Here is a 20,586-nt window from a genome sequence, read left to right as displayed (position 1 = left end):
TCTTACTTCTAAAGACCATGCTTGGTACTTCCCTGGAGGTACAGTGGTTAAGAGTCTGCCCTGCAACGTGGGGAACACAGGTTCGATCCCTGGTCGGGGAACTAGGATCCCACATGCTGTGGGGCAGCTGAGCCCATGCACCACAACTACTGAGCACATGAGCCACAGCTAGAGAGGCCGCATGCCACAACTACTGAGTCCTCACACCACAACTAGAGAGAAGCCCGCGCCACAACAAGGAGCCTGCGCACTGCAACTAAGACCCGAGGCAGCCAGAAATAAATAAATATTTTTTTTGAAAAAGATCACGCTTGCCCTATGGCATTATTATGCTGTTCTGCAAACCTTGCTTAAGGCCACAGTGTACCCCATAAGTGCTTAATAAATGCAGATAATGGCAAAAGTGCTTTCTTTACAAACTGGAGAATATTCACTTGCAAGCCTATAATTTGGGAGTCAATTTAAAAGCCTGTGGACTTTTAAAAACTACAATGAGATGTCACCTCACACCAGTCAGAATGGTCATCATCAAAAAATCTACAAACAATAAAAGCTGGAGAGGGTGTGGAGAAAAGAGAACCCTCCTACACTGTTGGTGGGAATGTAAACTGGTATAGCTACTATGGAAAACAGTATGGAAGTTCCTTAAAAAACTAAAAATAGAGCTACTGTATGATCCAGCAATCCCAGTATATATCTGGAGAAAAACACGGATCAAAAGGATACACGCACCCCAACATTCAGAGCAGCACTGTTTACAATAGGCAAGACATTGAAGCAACATAAATATCCATCGACAGATGAATGGGTAAGGAAGATGTGGTACATATACACAATGGAATATTACTCAGCCATTAAAAAGAATGAAATAATGCCATTTGCAGCTACATGGATGGAACTGGAGATTATCATGAAGTGATAGTAAGTGAAGTAAGTGAAGTCAGACAGAGAAAGACAAATATCATATGATTTCACTTATACGCGGAATCTAAAAACATGATACATATGAACTTATTTACAAAACAGAAACAGACTCACGGACTTAGAGAATGAACTTATGGTTACTGGGGGGAAGGGTGGGGAGGAGGGATAGACTGGGAGTTTGGGACTGACATGTACACACTGCTATATTTTAAAGAGATAACCAACAAGGACCTACTGTATAGCACAGGGAACTCTGCTCAATATTCTATAAAAGCCTAAATGGGAAAAGAATTTGAAAAAGAAGAGATACATGTATATGTAAAAAAATAAAATAAAATAAACTACAAAAAAAAAAAGCCTGTGGAAAATTTACCTCACGCCTATAGGGAATGAATCGAGGCTAAACTACAAGAAATAACACTTGATCATGAAAGTACAAGAATATTGTATTAAGTTAACATAAATACTGGCTATGTCTTGCTTATTCAGAGCGAAATGCCAGCCAGCATATTTTAGGCAGCTCACATTGCCACCTGTATCTATGCACATGCAGGCAAAACTGTTTCAGAAGCATTCTGAACTAGACTTTAGGATTAGCTTATCAGCTACATCCAACGGACAGTGATGGGACCCAAGCTGGGTGTGTGGCTCCACGCTCACCGCCGAACTTGCTGCAGACAAGCCAGGGATCTGCCCCACTGTCGCGATCAGGGTGGTGCTGTTTACTTGAGAAGGTGTAACGTGCCATGTTCAAATGCTGGAGGAATCTTTCCATGGCCCCTTTTGAGTCTGGCATCCATTCCATCCATTGCTACTTGATGTGAGCTTCCAAAGTCAGTGGTGTGAACATACCACCTTCTTTGCTAAACCCCTTTCTACATGATTTGACTAATCTATGGAGCAGTAGCCAGGAATGGTACATCTAGACAATGACAAAGAAGCACCACAGTACATAAGTACATACTTGGTAAGCTAATTTTTCCCCTGCCACTCTCAAAGCAATATAAACTTTGTTGTTCCTCCTGGATCTCAAATGCTTGTAATAAATTCTCTGAAATGTCAGTAATGTTGAACTGAGGGTTTTTTTTTAAAAGGAGATTTTCTTTCTTTCATAAAAGGGAAAATTGTCCCTTGCCAAGAATGTAGCTAAATATGTTTTGTTTATTTTATTCAGGGCTGAATACGGTTGGATAAAGGGCCTCCCGTTTCTCACCTGACCTCTTGCTGAATGAGGGAATCATGAATGAAGTCCTCCATTTACTGGATAGTCAAGTAAACAGAAATAAATTCATACTCTTTCATATCTGTAGTATAATTAACATTTGCTTAACAAATGTATAGCCTACAAAGCATTTTCATTAGTATGTTATATTTAATCTTCATGAGAACTCTCTGGGCTTGGATGGATTTTCTCATCCATAATAATGACATTTCCTTTGGCTAAGAGGAAGACTTACTCACTCCGTGTGGACAATTCCAGTTTTTAAAAGGTCCTCATGGCCTGGGTTGCTCTGGGAGAATGTTGTCTACATAGTAATACTTCTGTCATTTTCACCGAACTTAATCTCATAAACCATAAATTAGTTCAGTGAAAAATATCAGCCAAGGAAGTTTTTTGATTGTCATAACATTTCAGTTCAGTAAAAAGTGATTGGTTTATTAGACCTGTACAATACACAGGAGGATGGGTTTCTACGGCACGTCCCTGTCCCAATCCATTATCCAACACGCACTTGTTTTTCTACTGCGCAAAATTTGGTACGATTTTCAAGTTCAACTAGAAAGTGGCGTCCAACACCTGGCTGAAATTTCCAGTGGACAGAATGCCGTTGACCTCGGAGAGTATTTGCTAAGTAAATCATTTACACAGCTGGTAGCCGAGCTGAGACAAGTGAGGAACTCATCTCAGGCACAAAATTTAAGGGTGTTGGGTTTCCCTGGTGGTGCAGTGGTTAAGAATCCGCCTGCCAACGTAGGGGACACGGGCTCGAACCCTGGTCCAGGAAGATCCCACATGCCGCGGAGCAACTAAGCCCGTGAGCCACAACTACTGAGGCTGTGTGCCACAACTATTGAAGCGTGCACACCTAGAGCCCGTGCTCCGCAACAAGAGAAGCCACCGCAATGAGAAGCCACCGCAATGAGAAGCCCGCGCACTGCAAGCAAGAGTAGCCCCCGCTCGCTGCAAGAGAAAGCCCATGAGCAGCAACGAAGACCCAACACAGCCAAAAATAAGTAAATAAATAAATATGCAATTAAAAAAAAATTTAAGGGCGTGCCCCCCACACATTGATCAAGGTGAATAACATCTAATGCGATATTTTTAAAAAATCAAAACGAATGCAAAAAATTCATGACCAACAAAATCAGTGTTACTGATTTTTCCTTTTGCCTCAGACTCCAATATGGCTCAATACTGTTACTGATCCTATATTTTAAAATGCAATATTTAGTTCATCATGGATTTTGGCATTCATTTTGATTTTTTAAAGACTGAATTAAAATATGATCTCTCTTGATGACTGCAGTTTTCGGTGTGCTTTGAATTCTGCATCTGAGAATGAATGCCTCACTTGTCTTATCTTAGTCTTGGTCCAGGCGAGGAGAATTTTACACTTGATTCAGCCCTGTGTAGACTGAGTTCTACTAGAATTTATAATGACCACAGAGGGGTTATATAAATATGCCTGCAAAAGGTACCAGAATATGCCATCCCAATATATGCCACTTGGACAGGAGGATTATTTTGCACTGAAGGGAATTGAGAATCAGTAGATATAAGAAAAGCTCTCTGCCAACCTCCTGCTTTGCCTAAAAGCAGGACAAAAATTTGTAAAGGTGGCCCTCCTCCCCTCTCTACCAGGAAGGACAGGAGTTAATTACTGGAGACAAGTCTAGACCCTTATCAGCCCAGAGATGGCACCAGAAGAATCTGTATAACAAATCTTGCTTATCTACTATTAGTTTCCCCATATATTTGCCTTCCCATAGTTTGTTACTTAGAAGCTCGGTCTTGTCACTTCTCTAAAAATGTATTGTTCTTTTGTTAAGATGCTATATAAGCCCGAGTTTTAACCACCCTTTTGACTTACTCATCACTAAGTGCTCCCATGTGTATGCACGATGCATGTGTCATAAACTTTTGTTTGTTTTTCTCTTCTTAATCTGTCCCTCGTTAGTCTACTTTACAGGCCCCTAGCTTCAGAACCTAGGATGAATAGAGAAAAAAAAGAGTTTTTTCTCCCCTGTACCTGCATAGGTCACTCAAGTGAGTTTTAGAGGTTTGTAACATAAAACTCCAAATAAAAGGGAAAGAGTTCCAGAAAGTATTTAATTTTACCTCCTCTATTTATAGATGAAAAGAACTTAGACTCACCAAGCTTTGACTAATATTGTGTTAAATTAAGACTAACTGCTGGGGAGAGAGGGGGCTGGCCCCAGGCACTGGGCCTTTTCTATAGGAAGGAGACGTGCTTGGAGACGATTTGCTTTAAAACGATGGAAATCATGTAGGTCTAACTCCTTCTTGAGGGCTTGGGCTCTTTGTTCTAAAAAGTGATAAGATACCACCCTCTCCATCACTCTGGAAAGTAGTACTGAAATTTTGCTGGGGGAGGGGGAAACATCCCACATGAGAAGATCAGGAGGCTGAGCTTGCTGCATTGCAGAGGTGGAATTTGAATGCAGTTTTACTCCTGGATGCCTGAGTGGTCACAAGACCTTTACATTAGCAAATGCACGTGGTGGAGAACAATTTTACGCTACCTCTCGAGCAACTTCACCCCTGAGGAGGTGACCGTGCTCCTTATTCCTCATATAAGCACGGATAGCTTTCTCCCCACTAACTGCTTCACTTATCTCTCTCTTCCTCTGTTTTTTTTTTTTTTTTCTTATTAAAATGTGCGATACAACAAGAAAGTAGAAGATGATCCTGCTTCCTGCCATGCAAGAGGGTATGCAGAAGGCCAAGGTTAAATGCAGCATTTGGTTTCTTACGCTTCTCTAATGTATAGGTATGAAAAAGCAATCAGGGACCAGAGTTCACAGTGGTGACTCTCTGAGGATGAAAACTTGACTTTAATTTGGACTCTCTGGCTAAGATAAAATCTGCTTCTGCTAGCATCACCCCACTTATGTTTGTTCTTTCTTTCTTTCTACTCTGCCACCCAGCTGAGTGGGAAGAAATTAACCTGATCTTGAAGAATACTCAGAGAATCTTCAGGACCATTGGGTTTTCAGTATCCAATAACATTCTAGAGGCCTACCAACATTTAGATCATAGACTCAAGGACCTGAAAAGGATCTTAAAGATCATATTCAGCACACATTGAACAGATGAGGAAAATGAAGCCCAAAGAACTTGTTCCATCTGTGAGTTAGTTGGAAGCAGGGTCAGAATTAGAACAAGCTCTGTCTTCCCATGGCACCGTGACTAGGTTCCAACTATGTCCAGCTCATCTCCAGATCACTCGTGAAGGAAAATACCAGGCCTTCCACACAATGTTTGGAATTTCCTTAGTACAAGTTAAAAACTCCCAAGGAAAAGTCTCAAGAAAAGCCATCTCAGAGGTCATAGGAAGGAGGTATTTCACCATTCTTAGGCTTATGGGGTCCAGATCAATATCATATATTGAAATTAAAGCTGTGTATTGTTTTTTCTACCCAGGAATGATTAGACCGTATCTTTCCCCTCAAGAAGTTGCTTCCACAGGGAGATCAGCTCGGTGCTTTGTGTCCACCTAGAGGGGTGGAATAGGGAGGGTGGGAGGGAGGGAGACGCAAGCGGGAAGAGATATGGGGATACATGTATATGTATAGCTGATTCCCTTTGTTATAAAGTAGAAACTAATACACCACTGTAAAGCAATTGTACTCCAATAAAGATGTTAAAAAAAAAAAAAAAAGAAGAAGTTGCTTCCACTTATGTTGCTGATCTGCTTCTACCAACACACTATATTTCTGGTTTTAGATTCTGATGCAGCCTGTGGCAGGTGGGTTGTGCAAAAATAAGGAGTATGGATTGATATCCATCCTGGAACCTAATGGTTAAATTCAACTCACAGATGCATTTTGTTTGTCCCACGCACTGTTTTCAAATTTTCATTTTGGGTTTTATACTCAAGTCTGCTTTACTCATTTATATGGACTGCCTGGCCCCTGAAGACGTTTGCACTTATAATCCCTGTTCAGAACTTCTCATCCCTCCTGAGAATGAAGTTGTGGGTGAGTGGACCTTGATCCTCCGTGAAGAGTTTAAAGACAGGCTTCCGGGGCCAGCTTCTGGTATCCAATGCTGGACCACCAGCCCTCCCATAACCCCGACCAATCAAAATTAGTTCTCTGAAGTGATAATACTCTAGACTCATATCCGTCTTGAAACAACAACCTGGTTTTGGAAATGCAATCCATTTCATGGACTTGAGTAAAAGAGTGAAACAAATTATATTGCAGTATTAGACAAAAACCTGACCAGAAGTATTTGGAGAATTTTAGTCTAGAGTGTTACTGCCTGCTAGCACTATTAATTTTTTTTTTTCATCTTGAGGAATAACCTCACCAAATATACCTATACAAGCTACTTTCATTTATTATATTTTCTGAAGATATGACAGCATCTGTACAGTTTTAGAAATGTTTATTATCCTTCAAAGTTTTGTGGTTTTTTTTAAACAAAAACCCTTCTGAATTATTGGCTTTCTCTGACAGTCTAGGTTGCATGTTCTAAACTAACGTGTCTCAGACAGATTTTGAATAACGTAAAAAGACAAAGCCCACATGAAAATAAAGAACTGTAAAATAGAATTTAAGCTGTCATATATGAATTTAGTTCATCATTAGCCTCTTAAAAACCTTCAAACACAAACACTTTATTCTAGTTCATAAAGATCGTTAACTTTGAGAGTTAAATATCTTTCAGTTCCTTTTAAATAGTTTTCTTTTTCTAAAGTTCAAACATTCCATGTTCCACAAATTCAAAAACTCTTCAGCTAGTGCAGAGAAAAACCGATATTTCAAAACCATGGCATTCGCAATTTCCTTTACACACATGCCTATCGTGAAAGAAAAAAAAATCCTTTTATGCCTACTGATGTAGACTTATTCAAAATTAGTTCTCTATCTACTCAGTAATATTTTTTAAAGTTTCACCACATCACCCATTCAGTGGTCATTCATCAGAACCACAGAAGAAGTTAGAGTATTATCTCATCAATATACTTAGTAAGTTTGTAAGTTAAAACTCCAACAGTGAAAAATTAGAATATTCTCTCAGGGTTATAAAGAAATAAATGTGATTCTGAGCCTTCTTTTGTTGCAAAAACAAAAAAACAAAACAGCTCCCGGATTTCCATGGGAAACTATTAGGAGAACTTTGGGAAATTCTCCTCGCAGAATGTGTTTTTCATGAGGCCGAGCGGTCATCTCATCTAATGTCCTGTCAACAGCTATTCAAATGGGTAGTCTACACTTGCCTTTTATTGGCCTATAGAGATTTATAAGATGTTGACTGTGTTCTGAGAAGGCTGATGTCCACAGAACTCAAAGCTTTCACTTCACTCTACAGAATACAGGACTAAGTAGGCCAACTAGGGGCAGGACTGAGTAATCTCATCCCTCAGAGAAGGACACGTATTTTCTTTGGTAATTTCACGTATTTCGACGGCTCGTGTAGAGGAAATGTTTAATCACATGGTGTTGTGATAGATCTAATTTAACTGCTTTTAAACAACCATTAAACCCATTATTGGGAATAATCAGAATTGAATTCCAAATGCTGAAAACATTAGGATTGCTCTCATCATGCATCTGGTAAATTTGATTAGACCTACTCTCCCCATAGATGTCAAGTGTACAAGCAAGAGTTTTTTAGCCTGTGTTCATTTCAGTCTTATGTCAAAGGTATTGTGTTGTCTCATACTTGTAAGACTTTAAAAAATACACCTTCAAACCCAACTCGAGAAAATGCTCAAACTGCAAGTAGCCATGACCCAAGCGCCAAGGAAAACCATTACTCATCTCACCCGAATGTTTACATTTCCAAGAAAATGTGGGCCGCCACCGAGAAGCCAAACACATAGAAGCAGTTACAGGACAACAAATTAAATCGGTTCTAAAACACCAAGTCTCGAATCCACTGGCCTTTCTGTCTGCGGACCAATTTATCTTGACTCCGCATACTTAGCTGTTTCGCACCACAGGATAACATCACCTGTCCTCAGGTGGGGCGGGGCTGGACTGACTGCAGTGAGAGCGCCCCCCACCAAGGAGGGAGGTGAGTTGGCCTTTGAAATGAGTGCACCGGCTTTCTGCTCTGTGGGAATGTGTCACTGCACTACAGATGTACTAAATCATCTGAAATCTTCCTGGAAAAAAACATCGTTACGTTTTTTAAGTCCAAAACTGAGCTATTAATGTCTGGATCTGATCTGTTGACATCAGAGTCACTATCTTTTAAAGCTAATTTATTTTAAAGGCATCTAATGAGTTTCTAAATGTTAAAATTATATATTCCTGAATGCTCCTGTTCCTTGCTCCTCGAGGAGAGTGGATTAAAGATGAGCTTTCATGATCAGCCTGAAATTCTATTTTGGATGCCCTCAGCTTCACAGCAATAAAGTAAATGTACGGAAGCTTTATTATTTTATAAAGATGCATATTTGTGGAGGGTCTCGGCATGAATTTAGAGTACGTGTTCATCCATGGAGAGTAATGGTTGGAATCTGGGACATAAGACCGGGGCTAAATTTCTTTACCTTCCTAACCCCAGAGAGTCTTTGGAAAAACAGAAACAAAAGGGCACCAAGTACTTAAGGTAAGGCGCTGCTGTATTCATAACAGAGAGAAATAACCACCATGCCTCATGGACAGGAGATGCAGTTCTCCACGGGGCTACAAAGCTCTGCTAGTAATAATTTTCATTGGATGCTGTCTTTGCTGCCTTCAGAAAGTATCATAAAGTGGAGTTATTACGGGCTACAAGCGCACTCACTGTGCTGGCCCTCACAGGAGGAAGCAGATAACATTTTTCCTTCGGAGGGCAACGTCCACGGGCTTCTATCTGTCTCGCTTACAGGCATCCCCGGCCGCCCGCTCTCTGCCCCCTCTTCCCCCTTCTAAGAGATCAATCTGAATTAGACGCTGCGGAAGTGGATGCTACGTTCGGCCCGCCCTCTGCCTCCGCGGAGGGCGCCGCCGGCGGCCCGGTCCCCGGGGCGGGGCGGGGCGGGGAGCGTACCTGCAGAGGATTGGGTGGCGTGAGCGGCGACGGGAGGCCGTGTCCCGGAGACTGGCTGGCTTTCTGAGGGGAGCTGGAGCTCTGCTGGGTTGGAGACGGTTGGTTCCGGCTCTGGGGCTGAGGGTGGGCGGGAGGAGCCGGCGGCGGCTGGGAGGCGGGCGGCGGCGGCGGCTGGGACTGCGGGGGCGCCTGCGGGTGCTGGCTGCCCGGCGGGGCGGGCGGCGGCGGCGGCGGCTGGAGCTGCTGCAGCTGCTGGAGCTGCTGCAGTTGGGAGTTGAGGGATGAGGTAGCTGCGAGGAGACACAGGGAACGTGGAGCTGAAACAAACACGTGGAGCTGAGACGTACACGACCAAACCGCGTGCTGTGCCTTTGACAGCCGGCACCCCGCGAGCCGAGACGGCTCCCCCTTAGAAAAAGTTGACCCGCATGCCCTGAAATTCCGTGGTATTTCAGAGGGTGGCGGGGCACTGCGAGAACAAGAGTCACTTCTCGGGGAAATTTTAAAATTTAGGGAGGACCAGAGTAACCCATCAGGCATTGCTTCCAAAGGGACTGAGCAAACCAAGGGGGTGTACTAGGAACAGAGGTAATTTTTAAGTACTTTCTCCCTCTCTTCCTTTCCACACTGCTTGGGAAATACACTTAAGACTTTCAAGATCTGGTTTAGATTTTTAAAGTTCAACCCATTTAATTCTTTTGGCAAATGCTCAAATGGAGTTAAGAACAGAAAGCTAACGTGTTCCGTTCGTAATCTCCTTTTCATCATCGATACCACTAATGGTGTCATTTCTGCTCGCTGCTTCAGACCTCCGCCAATTTGCTTAGACATTGAGTTTCAAGTTTCTACCGTTTTTTTTAAAAAAATTAAAGACAGTACATGCTTCTTAGTTTTGCAGACTCAAAAGCTTGAGTCTGAACATTTTGCCTGCTCATCAGAGAGACACAGCCCCACACCAGAAGGGTTATAGTCAGCGGCTGTGCACTGTGGTGACTGGTCACACTGGCACCTCAAAGACAAGCCAGGAACCGAGAGGGTGAAATCATCTTTCCAGATTTCCTTGTTCTGTGAAAAGTAAGCGTTGGCGGGATAAGTTGTCTTAACACCGAGCTCACTACATTTGTTCCCATGTGCCCATCTAGCCCTGAACAATTTCTGCAGCAGGAAAACAGTTCGGCCAAGGAATGATCTAGAGAAAAGTACTGCTACAAGTTCACTTTTTTCTTTGCCTGAATATCAGCCTAAAAGCTTTCTAATAAGCCTACAAATAAATATAAGGATCAATGTTGAACCCATGGGCCTTGGCTGCAATGCTATCCTGTTCCTCCCCTGCTTAGAATTAGTCAAGATTCCCCAAAGTAGTAACTCCTGTTCGCAACATTAAACCAGTCCCCGTTAAAAAATATATATATATATATGCTCCTTAAAAAAAAAATCTAGTGGTTCTGTAAAGTGACATATCATACACCTGACTTCATACAACAAAGATGTTCTTTAAAAATATATGTATATTGAACCTTATGGTGAGCACATCTGAAGTTTTCTCTGTAAGAAAGTCAACCAGGGACTATTTTTGTAAAATTAAGAATCATTTTGTGAAATGAAAACACCAGCTAGGCACTAGTGCTGTGTCTGGTAGTACGTAGGATTTAACGGGGAGACATAGTCCTGACTTTAAGGGGTTTATAGTATATTTATGGATATAAGATTAACTCGTGAGAAATAATCAGGTTTGGGGTGCCTGTTACAATCCTGCTAATTAACTGAGATGCTTGATACATCTCAGTTAATTGCCTAAATGGTCAACAGTGTGGAAACTGACCAAAAGGTCCAGGAAAATGAGGAGAGGGGTTTCTCTGTGGGCTAGAGAGGCCAAGGCAGTGTTCATGAGGACCGAGAGGGCTCAAGAGAGTGAAGTCTATACTCAGAAGGAAGGAAGAGAGGATATTCCAGGCTGGAGAGACGCTCAGATGACAGTATGGCATAGGTGATGTTTCTGAAGGACAGTGTGGAGAATGGACTGCCTGGAATAGAAACTTTGGGCCATTTTGATGATTTTAGACCTTAGAGAGGGGGAGCCTGTCTCTGAAAGTAGTAGGAAGATGGATCACTCTCAGTTCACCACTGGTATAAGTCAGATTTTAAATATATAATCAGGTTTGTTTAAAGCAAGGCATAGCTGTATTGATGAAATGAGAGCTTGACCTTTTCCCAGGGGCACCAAATACCAATTCTGTGCTCTCAGGTCCATGTAGAGCTTCCATGTTGGACCAGTGGGGATGGCAAGTCCTCACTGGGTCAGTGAGTTACTCTCGGTCTGTTCACTGAGCCCAGTGTGCGTCCTGCCTTTCATTTAAGTCCAGAGTGCTCTGGGACTCTACAGGTAGAGACGGCTTGTGAGAGAGAGGGCTGGAAAATACCCAGTCAACGGGGACTCTGAACTTTCTGCTTAATTTTGCTGCAAACCTAAAACTTCTTTAAGAAATAAAGTCCATATTAAAAAAAAAAAAAAGACCCAGTTAGCATCCCATTTATCGGAACTTTAAGAGAATGATCTGGTTTTGCCATTTTCCCCTCTCCCTGCTCCTATTGTACAAAATCAGATTTTATTGAACAGCTGGGAACCCAGCTCAATTCTGACCCCCCAGGATCTTCTGCAATCTGGAGGGAGGGTCCTGGGGGAGTGGGGCTTGAGCTCTCGTTTAGGTGGAGTTATAGACTTTGGGAACCTGATTGCATCTGGCCTCCTGCCTGATTCAAATCAAGCCTGTCCTGATTTCTTTCAGGTGGGGGGCACATATGTCAGTGCTTATTTTCATGGTTGACTTAAATACCATACTGTTTCATTTTGGTTAGAAAAGCATTTATCTAAATCAGCATTTGAAAACAGGAAAGCATTTGAAAAACAGAAAAACAGGGAATATTGGCAGATAGACATTGGCAGACAGGTAGGTGCAGCAGACCCTAACCTACTAATGAGACATGGTCCCAAATATGTCTTCGTTTCTTGATGTTGGTGAGTTCACATCGCTTGACTATGTCTTTCCCATAACCTGCATCTTGCGTGGGAAGGCATTAACCTAAACTAAACCTCTTTGAGTTACATGAACTAATTTGACATTTGCAAGCAAGAAATGATGGACAACAAAATATGTTCAGGTATGTACTGGATGCAAAGAAAAGCATGAGGGGGCTGTACAAGAATGCCACTCTGGTCTAAAAAATGCCAAAGGCACCTACACAATAATATAAAAACAAATGCAAAAAAAATGCTAAAATATGGAGCCTCTAAATCGCTCACTGTATAAAGCATACTGAGATACAGATACAAGTTAGGAAGGTTCAAGAACATATTTCAACTACAGAGGATGTTTGCAGGTAAAATGATGATTGTTGGGGGTAAAGCTTTGACCCTATTTCATAGAAGATTTAAGACTTCACTTTCTTCCCTGGTATTTATGTCCTTTGATGATTATTTCCTCTACGTCTGGTTACTATACACTCCATGGGCCAATGTTTAATATAAAATTTAAATACATTAACAGTAGGTATGAAAAAACTAAAAGAGAGGCACAGAAGTTTTCATTAGGATGTTTGAAATTTGAAAAACTTACAGTTTTGAAAAAGAAACACAAAACAATTTTCTATCGAACTTGGAATTTCCTAGAGTGGATTGGAACTTCCCAAATAAATAATTTAATATCACAAAGGAGAAGTCAAGAAGCTTGCATTTCTCCATTTGTTCAGTTTCTATATATCAACTAATTTAGGAAAAACATTTTCTCCTTTGGGATCTTTGTTAAAGGTGTTCTCAGGAAACCAGGCACGTAAATAAAGCTCCACCACAGAGGTATCAGAACTACATGGGATGGGCTTTACGTACAATTACTTCCGAGACAGAGAAACGTAAAGTAAACTCATCCTCTCTACCTGCCCGTGAAGGGCAAGGCCGTGAATGATGCTGGAGAAATACAAACATGTCTTGTACTTTGCAAGGTACTGAAACACCTTGGGGTTCACAGAAGGCCGAACAGGACTCAAACGCTAAAGGAAGTGTGATTCTTAGCAACACGCTCACTCACCTTTGTCAACACAAAGGACAACATCAGACTACTAGAATCAGTGTAGTCAGGGGCTCAGTGTCAGCATTTTCTGGGACTTTCCAGGTTCGGGGATCTGTGGGCATGGCTGGCAAACTGGAGGCTTGGGTTTGAGAGTCTGCTGGGAAGGATTACAAGCTCTGGGCCTGGCTGGGACCTGAGTTGCCTTATAGCAAGCAATACATTTACCGAGGGGAGAGGACCCGTGCTAAGGAGGAGGGAAGCGGGTGGGGTTTATCACTGCAAGTGACCAGGAATCCTGCAAAGAGCGTGATGGTAATGGCTTTTCAAGCCCATCCTTAGCCCAGTCCCCTGGTGCAAGCCTGGTCCTAGGGAGGGAAAGAGCACCAGGTAAAAACACAAAGGGCAACCTTGAACTTCTTGCTAAGGGCAAGAAGCCAGATGCCAAAGACCACATACTGGATAGTTGCATTTATATGGAATGTACAGAATAGGCGAATCCACAGAGACAGAAAGCAGATTAGTGGTTGCCAGGGGCTGGGGGGTAACTGCCCATGGGTATGGGGTTCCTGGGCGGGGGGGGAATGAAAAAGTTCTAGAACTAGATAGTGGTGAGTGTTGGACAACATTGTGAATGTATTTAATGCCACTGAATTGTACGCTCTAAGATGGTTAAAATGGCAAATTTTATGCTATGTGTATTTTACTATAATAATAACAATATTATTAATAGCTAATAGCTGTTTCTCCATATTCGCACACTGGAGACCAAGCCGCACTTGGCCTTGGGACCCCACGAGGGAAGGGGATAATCCTTCTCCACTCTGCAGGGCTGTGTAGTCCCCAGGGCTAGGGCTGTGCCTGGCAGAGCAAAGGGAGAGACGTGGGCAGGGCTGCAGGATGCTGGGGGGCCCCGGGAGGAGAATGCTGTGTCTGCTGGAGGGGGAGGGGCACAGACAGGTCTGGAAGCGGGACCAATGGATTGCTATCAACGTGGACCACGGATTCAGTCCTAGGCGCACACGAGACACCCCTCTAGAAATGCTGCCGAAGCTGGACCCTGAGCAGGCGAAGAACGGTGACGGCAATTTGGGTTCAAAATCAGACACTGCTTCACAGCTTGGAAAGAACTGCCGTTTAAAATGGATAAATTAGCTTTTTCTCTGGCCACACCATGTGGCATGTGGGATCTTAGTTCCCCGACCAGGGATCGAACCTGTGCCCCCTGCATTGGAAACACGGAGTCTTAACCACTGGACCACCAGGGAAGTCCCCGGATGAATTAACTTTTCAGGACAACCATATGGATAGATGATATCACTGCCATGTTATACATATAGAACTTGGGCTCAGAAAGGTTAAGTGACCTGCCTGAGTTCACACAGCTAATGAGCGCTATGGCCGACCCAGTCTTAGGTCTGCCACTTCCCAAAGCCTCTTAAGGTAACAGAATCAGGGGCAAGCTATTTCCCCCTGAGGGTTGGGACGAAGATAACTACTCCCTCGTAGAGGGGTGCCCTCCATGGCCCTGCTCTTGAGAAGAGGTGGCACAGGTCCCCAGCTTACAGAGGCTGCTTTGAAGGTGTGACGCTCAGTGAGGAATCATTCTGCTCCTGGGAAAGTGTGTACAGTTGTACCCCTGTCCTGCTGCAGGCAAAATGTTTTTTAAAGCCTGCTGATATGAAATATACATGTGCATGTTGAGGATAAAGATGCTAATTTGAGTGTGAGCCATGAGTTATTTTAAGACCAGGGACATGGGGTCGAGGGAAAGGGGGTGAGAGTTATGAGTGGATGGGAGGTGGGGAAGGGCCACAGCACACTTCCTTCGTGTCACAAGTTTGCCTCTGTGGTGAGACAATGTTTCCTCTACACTTAGACCCTGGGCGGGCCCCAACACTGTGCGCAGCTTGGTGACATTTTAAGGAAAGTAACCAAGTAGTACGGTATCAGGTTACGTTGTCCATGGAACTCTGTGATGTGTTGTCTCTAGAGTATAGTCAGGTGGCAGCTAAGAGTTCTCCAAATGGCTTTGTCCCTTAATTGGGGACAGTGACTCCCAGATCAGCCCTAGTATTACAAATCAGTGAACTCGTGGGCCACTGAAAAGGAAATCCCGTGCTCCCTGATGTATGCAGCCTTTGCCTCCCTAACTCTGTATTTACTGTTCACTTTTCTTGCCCACTGAAATCCCTAGAAGAAGAAAAAAATGGAATCTAGAACAACTCAACCAGAAGAATTTGAGTCGGTAAAATTGGACATCTTCCCTCCTTCCAACGCCCCACCAAGTAATAACACCCAAGGTAGCTGAAGCAAGGATGCAGGTCAGGAACTCTTCCTGGTACCCTCATTAACAGCATCCCTAGCATGCACCGACAGACAGAAGAGTTTGTAAAGTACATGGAAACAGCATTTGGGGGACATGGGATTTTGAAAAAGTACAGAAGGTGAAGACTTTCTGGAAAATTTGCCTTTATTTTGGCAGCAATGCCCCAAACAAGCAAAATCAGTTCTGCCTCAAAGATTATGATGTGTAACCATCTCACATCAGTCTGTGTTCTCAGCTCCAGAAATATTGCTAATATACATCTTTAATCTGTCATTTGCTTTGCTTGCATTTAAGGCAGAGATCTAAGTATCTCTTGAGATGTCAGGGGGAAACAAAGAGAGAAATCCTTCCAATGAACATATTCCCACAAACTTCCATGTATTGCCCGAGCCACACAAGCTTCTTTCTTCGGTCAGGTGTTTTCCCCAACTCTGTCTCAAATTATGGACCCGAATCACCTGGGGAACTTGTTAGACAAGTGGATTCCAGAGGGTAGGACAAAGTCGGCATTCTAAAGCACCCCCCCACCAATGGGGATCAGGAGCTATTGGCCTTGGGGCTCCTAGCAGCCCATCCAGGAGGGGAAGGCTCTTCCCTTGGCCTTCAACCTGAGCAGTTTGTTTATCCATCTCCATAATTTTGAGGATATTTCTTTTCAAAAAATGAATCTGTTCTTCCATTGGCAAAAAATATCGAAACAAAAGTCACTGGTTGGAAAGAAGAGAAAACAGACATCTGGGAATCTTCCAGCATTCTTTTAACACCGTCTTTGAGATAGAAGAGCAATTTGCCACCCACTACTGCCTTTGTTGACATTTAGGGGAGCACTCTTGTTGGAGTATCATAAGTCCAAGACATACTGTTTGCTTTTAGATGCCCCATTAAATAGGGAAGATGGAAAAGGTGGAGGACAAGTGCCCACTGTAAAGCAAAGGGGTGAAGTGGTGGCATGGGCCATCCCAAGGGGAGCTGAACCCACCCAGCAATGTATCAGGGAGGCTGAGAACTCAAGGTGGCAAGTTCCCCTGAATTCCCACAGGGGTTTGCTGAGGCCTTCCTCTGGAACAGCTGACCTCCTAACAGCTCTGCCTGCAGAATGGCCCCCAGCTAGGCCTAAACGCTCAGGAAAATAATGGGAAGGCTCTCCTCTAAAGAAACTGAAAAAACTGGGGAAGAATTAGGATTTCCAATGTGGATGTGGCACCCCAAAGTACATCCTTCTCTTCTCAGTCACCCTGAAGAAACCAGTCGGTTCACAGTCTCACCCCAATACACAGAGCTCTTCATCATTCTTCCGAGTCTTAAGAAGTCCATCCAGGTTCCCACTGAGTGCCAACCAAGGAGAAGGGAAAAACACCCCCCATGATACTGATACTTCGCCCATGGAATTGCAGAACACCAGAGATAAAGATTTTTTTAGATCCTAAATAAGATTTCAGAGAGACAAATAAAAGGCCACATACAAAGAGACATAACGCAAATAGGCACCATACTTCTCATTAGCAAAACAATAAAAAGCTAAAACCAGTGGGGCAATGCCTTCTACCTTCTGAAAGAAAATGATCTCCGGCCAAGAATTTTACTGCTGGCTAAACTGTTAACAGTGAGAGTGGAAGAAGGCCCATTTTGGAACTTACAAGGACTTAGCTTATCTTCACTTACGTTTTTCTTAGGAAGTTGAATAGATACTTCAGCAAAATAAGGGAGTGAACCAAGAAGGAGGAAGATTTAGGATGCAGGAAGCAGTGTCCATCCCCCACAAGAACAGGACAAGGGAGCCCCACTATGACAGCTGTCTGGAAGTTCTAAAGAGTACCCAGTCCAGATTGCAGCATAAAGGAAGGGCTCTAGTGAAATATGTCCAGAAAAAAAGGGGGATTCCATGGAAGTGATAAAATATTTGTGCTTTTGGAAGAATTTGAGTATGAAAAAAAAAAAAGAAAGGAAACTATAAACTTCAGGGAAAACAAAAGCTGCCTGGGAAAACCACAATCTAGAAATGAAGCATCTGTTCCAAACTAGAACAAGAAGTCATTGAGCTCCAAGAAGAAAAACGGAATGGATTTAATGCTATAGAAAAAGTAAGAAGCTGAAAGATGGTGACTGCTTTCTACAGAAGGTACACCATTATTTTCATCATCTTCATCATCAAAGGGATGGGCAGTAAGACACTTCAGGCAAAACCAACAAACAACAGAAGAAGAAATGCACAGTTTTACAAGGAACAAGAGACGAGACAAGCAGCATGACTCAATTGTGCAATAAAATGTGGCATAATTTTGAGCACTTGGTAGAGTATGAAAGGATAGTCTATTTGAGTATTTTCTTTGAGTGGCCCAAAAATACAGACCGAGAAGGACATCTAATCAGAGCACATATTTTGGCTCTGCAGGAAATAATTAGGTAGCCACATTAAAGTTAAGAATGTTTACTAGACTTCAATTTTTTGAAACAACCTGTAAACAAAGTAGGAAGGATTTAATGAGAACACAAATGCTATCATCCTTGACAAGGGAGAAGTGAGAGGTTGGTGGGAGGGAGGGTGGGAAGTGAGGACCAGAGCACTGAGTGGGAAATCAAGAGACACCTCTACAGTTGACAGAACAAATGGGGATTTAAATATGCTATTTAAAGTTACAAAGTTAACAAAAAATAGCTCTATGCTTCTATTAGGAGGAGGTAGGAGGAGAAAGTGCGAGATGTTATAAGTGAGCTAAACCCAAATACACCATATCAGAAATGAACAGATGGTACATAAAGCTAATAAATCAAGTCAGAGGTAAATGGAAGGTATTTAGAAATGTGGAGGTAAACCTATAAGGCTGAAACCAGAAATGGTTCAACGTGACTGCCTTGGGGGAGTAATCCTGAGGGTGGAGAGGGGTCTACCTGAGATACTGTGATATTCAGATCCATCCCAGGACACTATTTGGATTGAGCTTCTTGAGTGTCTTACACTGAGATCTAGACCTTAAATGGGACTGAATTCACCTTGGGCTTTGCTGATGACACCAACTGAGGCATGAAGCCTCTTTTGAAAAATCCACAATAGACATTTGTTCCTGATGGTCGGAGACATGTTCTCAGAGACCATTTCACAGGATGCTAGTCCCCAGATAGGTCCCATGAAAGAAAACTCTTCCATGGTCAAAGGATTTATGAGACATGACATGTTGTATCCTACTTTTGGAAATCCATAATGAGCATCAGAATATTAATGACTTCGAATTTCAGCATTAAAGAAACCTGATTAACATTTCTTCACCTAACACTGACCAAACTCATGTGACCTCGGAACCCCATCATCTTGCTTTTCTTTGATCCAAATTTATGCATGTCTGTGGAACTAATATTGAGAGGAATCCACTTAGGAGTAACCTGAAGGTGTCTCTATCTGACATAGTCATACATGACCATTTTATAGATGAAGAAGTGTTTTACACACATATATATATGCACACACACAATGTACATATATCGATGTATATATATATATATATATATACACACACAGTGTATATATAACGTACACATATATATATACCATGTACATATGTACAATGCATATATATGGATGATGTCCATACATGCAATGTATATGTACATATAATGTACATATGTACAATGTATATATATGAATAAGTACATATATACAATGTATATATCCATACATAAATACAATGTACATATATGCATAATGCACATATATAAATGTATATATACATACACATAATTTATATATATATACACACACACACACAATGTATGTGTTATATATCAGGGTCTCTGGAGGAAGTAATGAGCTCTCTTCAGTATAAAATAAGCCTAATGAAATTCTTAAGTTTACCCTTAATAAGGCTGCATGGATTAATCTAGAACCAAGCTTATCCAGTATGGTGAAATTGGTTAATTCGTGCCAAAGAGAAACTTCTGGCGAGTGTAAGAAACATCTTTGGATGATTAAAAATGTAAATAGGTGTTGAGAGGGGACACGCATATGAATTTGTTTAAAAATGCAAATTCCCTGAAGGCCACGTGTTTCAGATAGTCTAGTGGGAGAGGAGAAAGAAATACAAAAAATGTTCTTGAAAGATTCAAGGATGGGAAATCAGAGCTGGAACGTTCTATGACTAACGAGGACAACCTGGGGGCTAGAAGAACTCTCCCCAAGCACTGGAAAAGCATCAGTGTCAGGGATTTTTAGCTCTGAGGAACCTGGCGTGGATATTCTCTCCTCAAATAGCGTATAGCATGAGCCAAGAAAATGCAGCTCCATCGATACTAAACTTTTAAAAATAAGATCTTCCTTCAGAAAAAAAGATTTAAATAACCCCCTCCTGCCTATCGCCATCAGACTTTCAAGTCTTCTTCAGGTGGTAATACCATATCAAATTAGAACTTGTAGGGTTTGAGTGTGCATTTTAACTAAATTCCAGAATTCTAGATTCTGTTCCTTGATTTTGCTTGATTAATTTTTCCATAACCTGCAGGGATCATAGACTGTATACGGAAATATTCACTCTTGATTTGAAATCCTTTTGCTCAACGGATAAGGCCAAATTTATTCATCAGAGAATCCTAACCCTCCAATAAGAACTGGTTTCGGACGCGCAGGCTCAGCGGCCGTGGCTCACGGGCCCAGCCGCTCCGCGGCACGTGGGATCCTCCCGGACCGGGGCACGAACCCGCGTCCCCTGCATCGGCAGGCGGACTCTCAACCACTGCGCCACCAGGGAAGCCCTAAATTGCTTCTGTTTTATGTTTTGGTTTTTTGGTCGTGAGGCATGTGGGACCTTAGCTCCCTGCCAGGGCTCGAACCCACAACCCCTGCATTGGAAGGCGAAGTCTTAACCACTGGACCGCCAGGGAAGTCCCGGTTTCCTTTTCTAAACGGAGTTTAGCAAAGGCTTGGTGAAAGATCTGGCTGAAACGTGAGATTCTTCTTGGGTATCAGTTCTCACTGCTCTGCTAATTCTCCAGTTCAGGATAATTAAGGGGGTTTTGTTTGTTTGTTTTTAGAGGTCTGAGATTGAGAGTAC

At 42.5% G+C, this 20,586-nt stretch overlaps 1 protein-coding gene across 2 annotated transcripts in view; it reads right to left on the bottom strand.

Moving 5' to 3' along the window:
- The window catches only part of POU6F2 (POU class 6 homeobox 2), a 488,808-nt gene that overhangs the window by 115,556 nt on the left and 352,666 nt on the right, over nt 1-20,586 (bottom strand). For both annotated transcript variants that reach the window (XM_059074318.2, XM_067041700.1), the window contains exon 5: nt 9,158-9,447. In XM_059074318.2, coding sequence (XP_058930301.1) covers nt 9,158-9,447 — 290 coding nt within the window. The remainder of the gene's footprint in view (nt 1-9,157; nt 9,448-20,586) is intronic.

This window comes from Kogia breviceps, chromosome 9 (assembly GCF_026419965.1).
Source record: "Kogia breviceps isolate mKogBre1 chromosome 9, mKogBre1 haplotype 1, whole genome shotgun sequence".
NCBI lineage: Eukaryota > Metazoa > Chordata > Mammalia > Artiodactyla > Physeteridae > Kogia > Kogia breviceps.
Note: the sequence above shows the minus strand (reverse complement) of the source record. Positions and strands in the feature narration are given on the sequence as shown.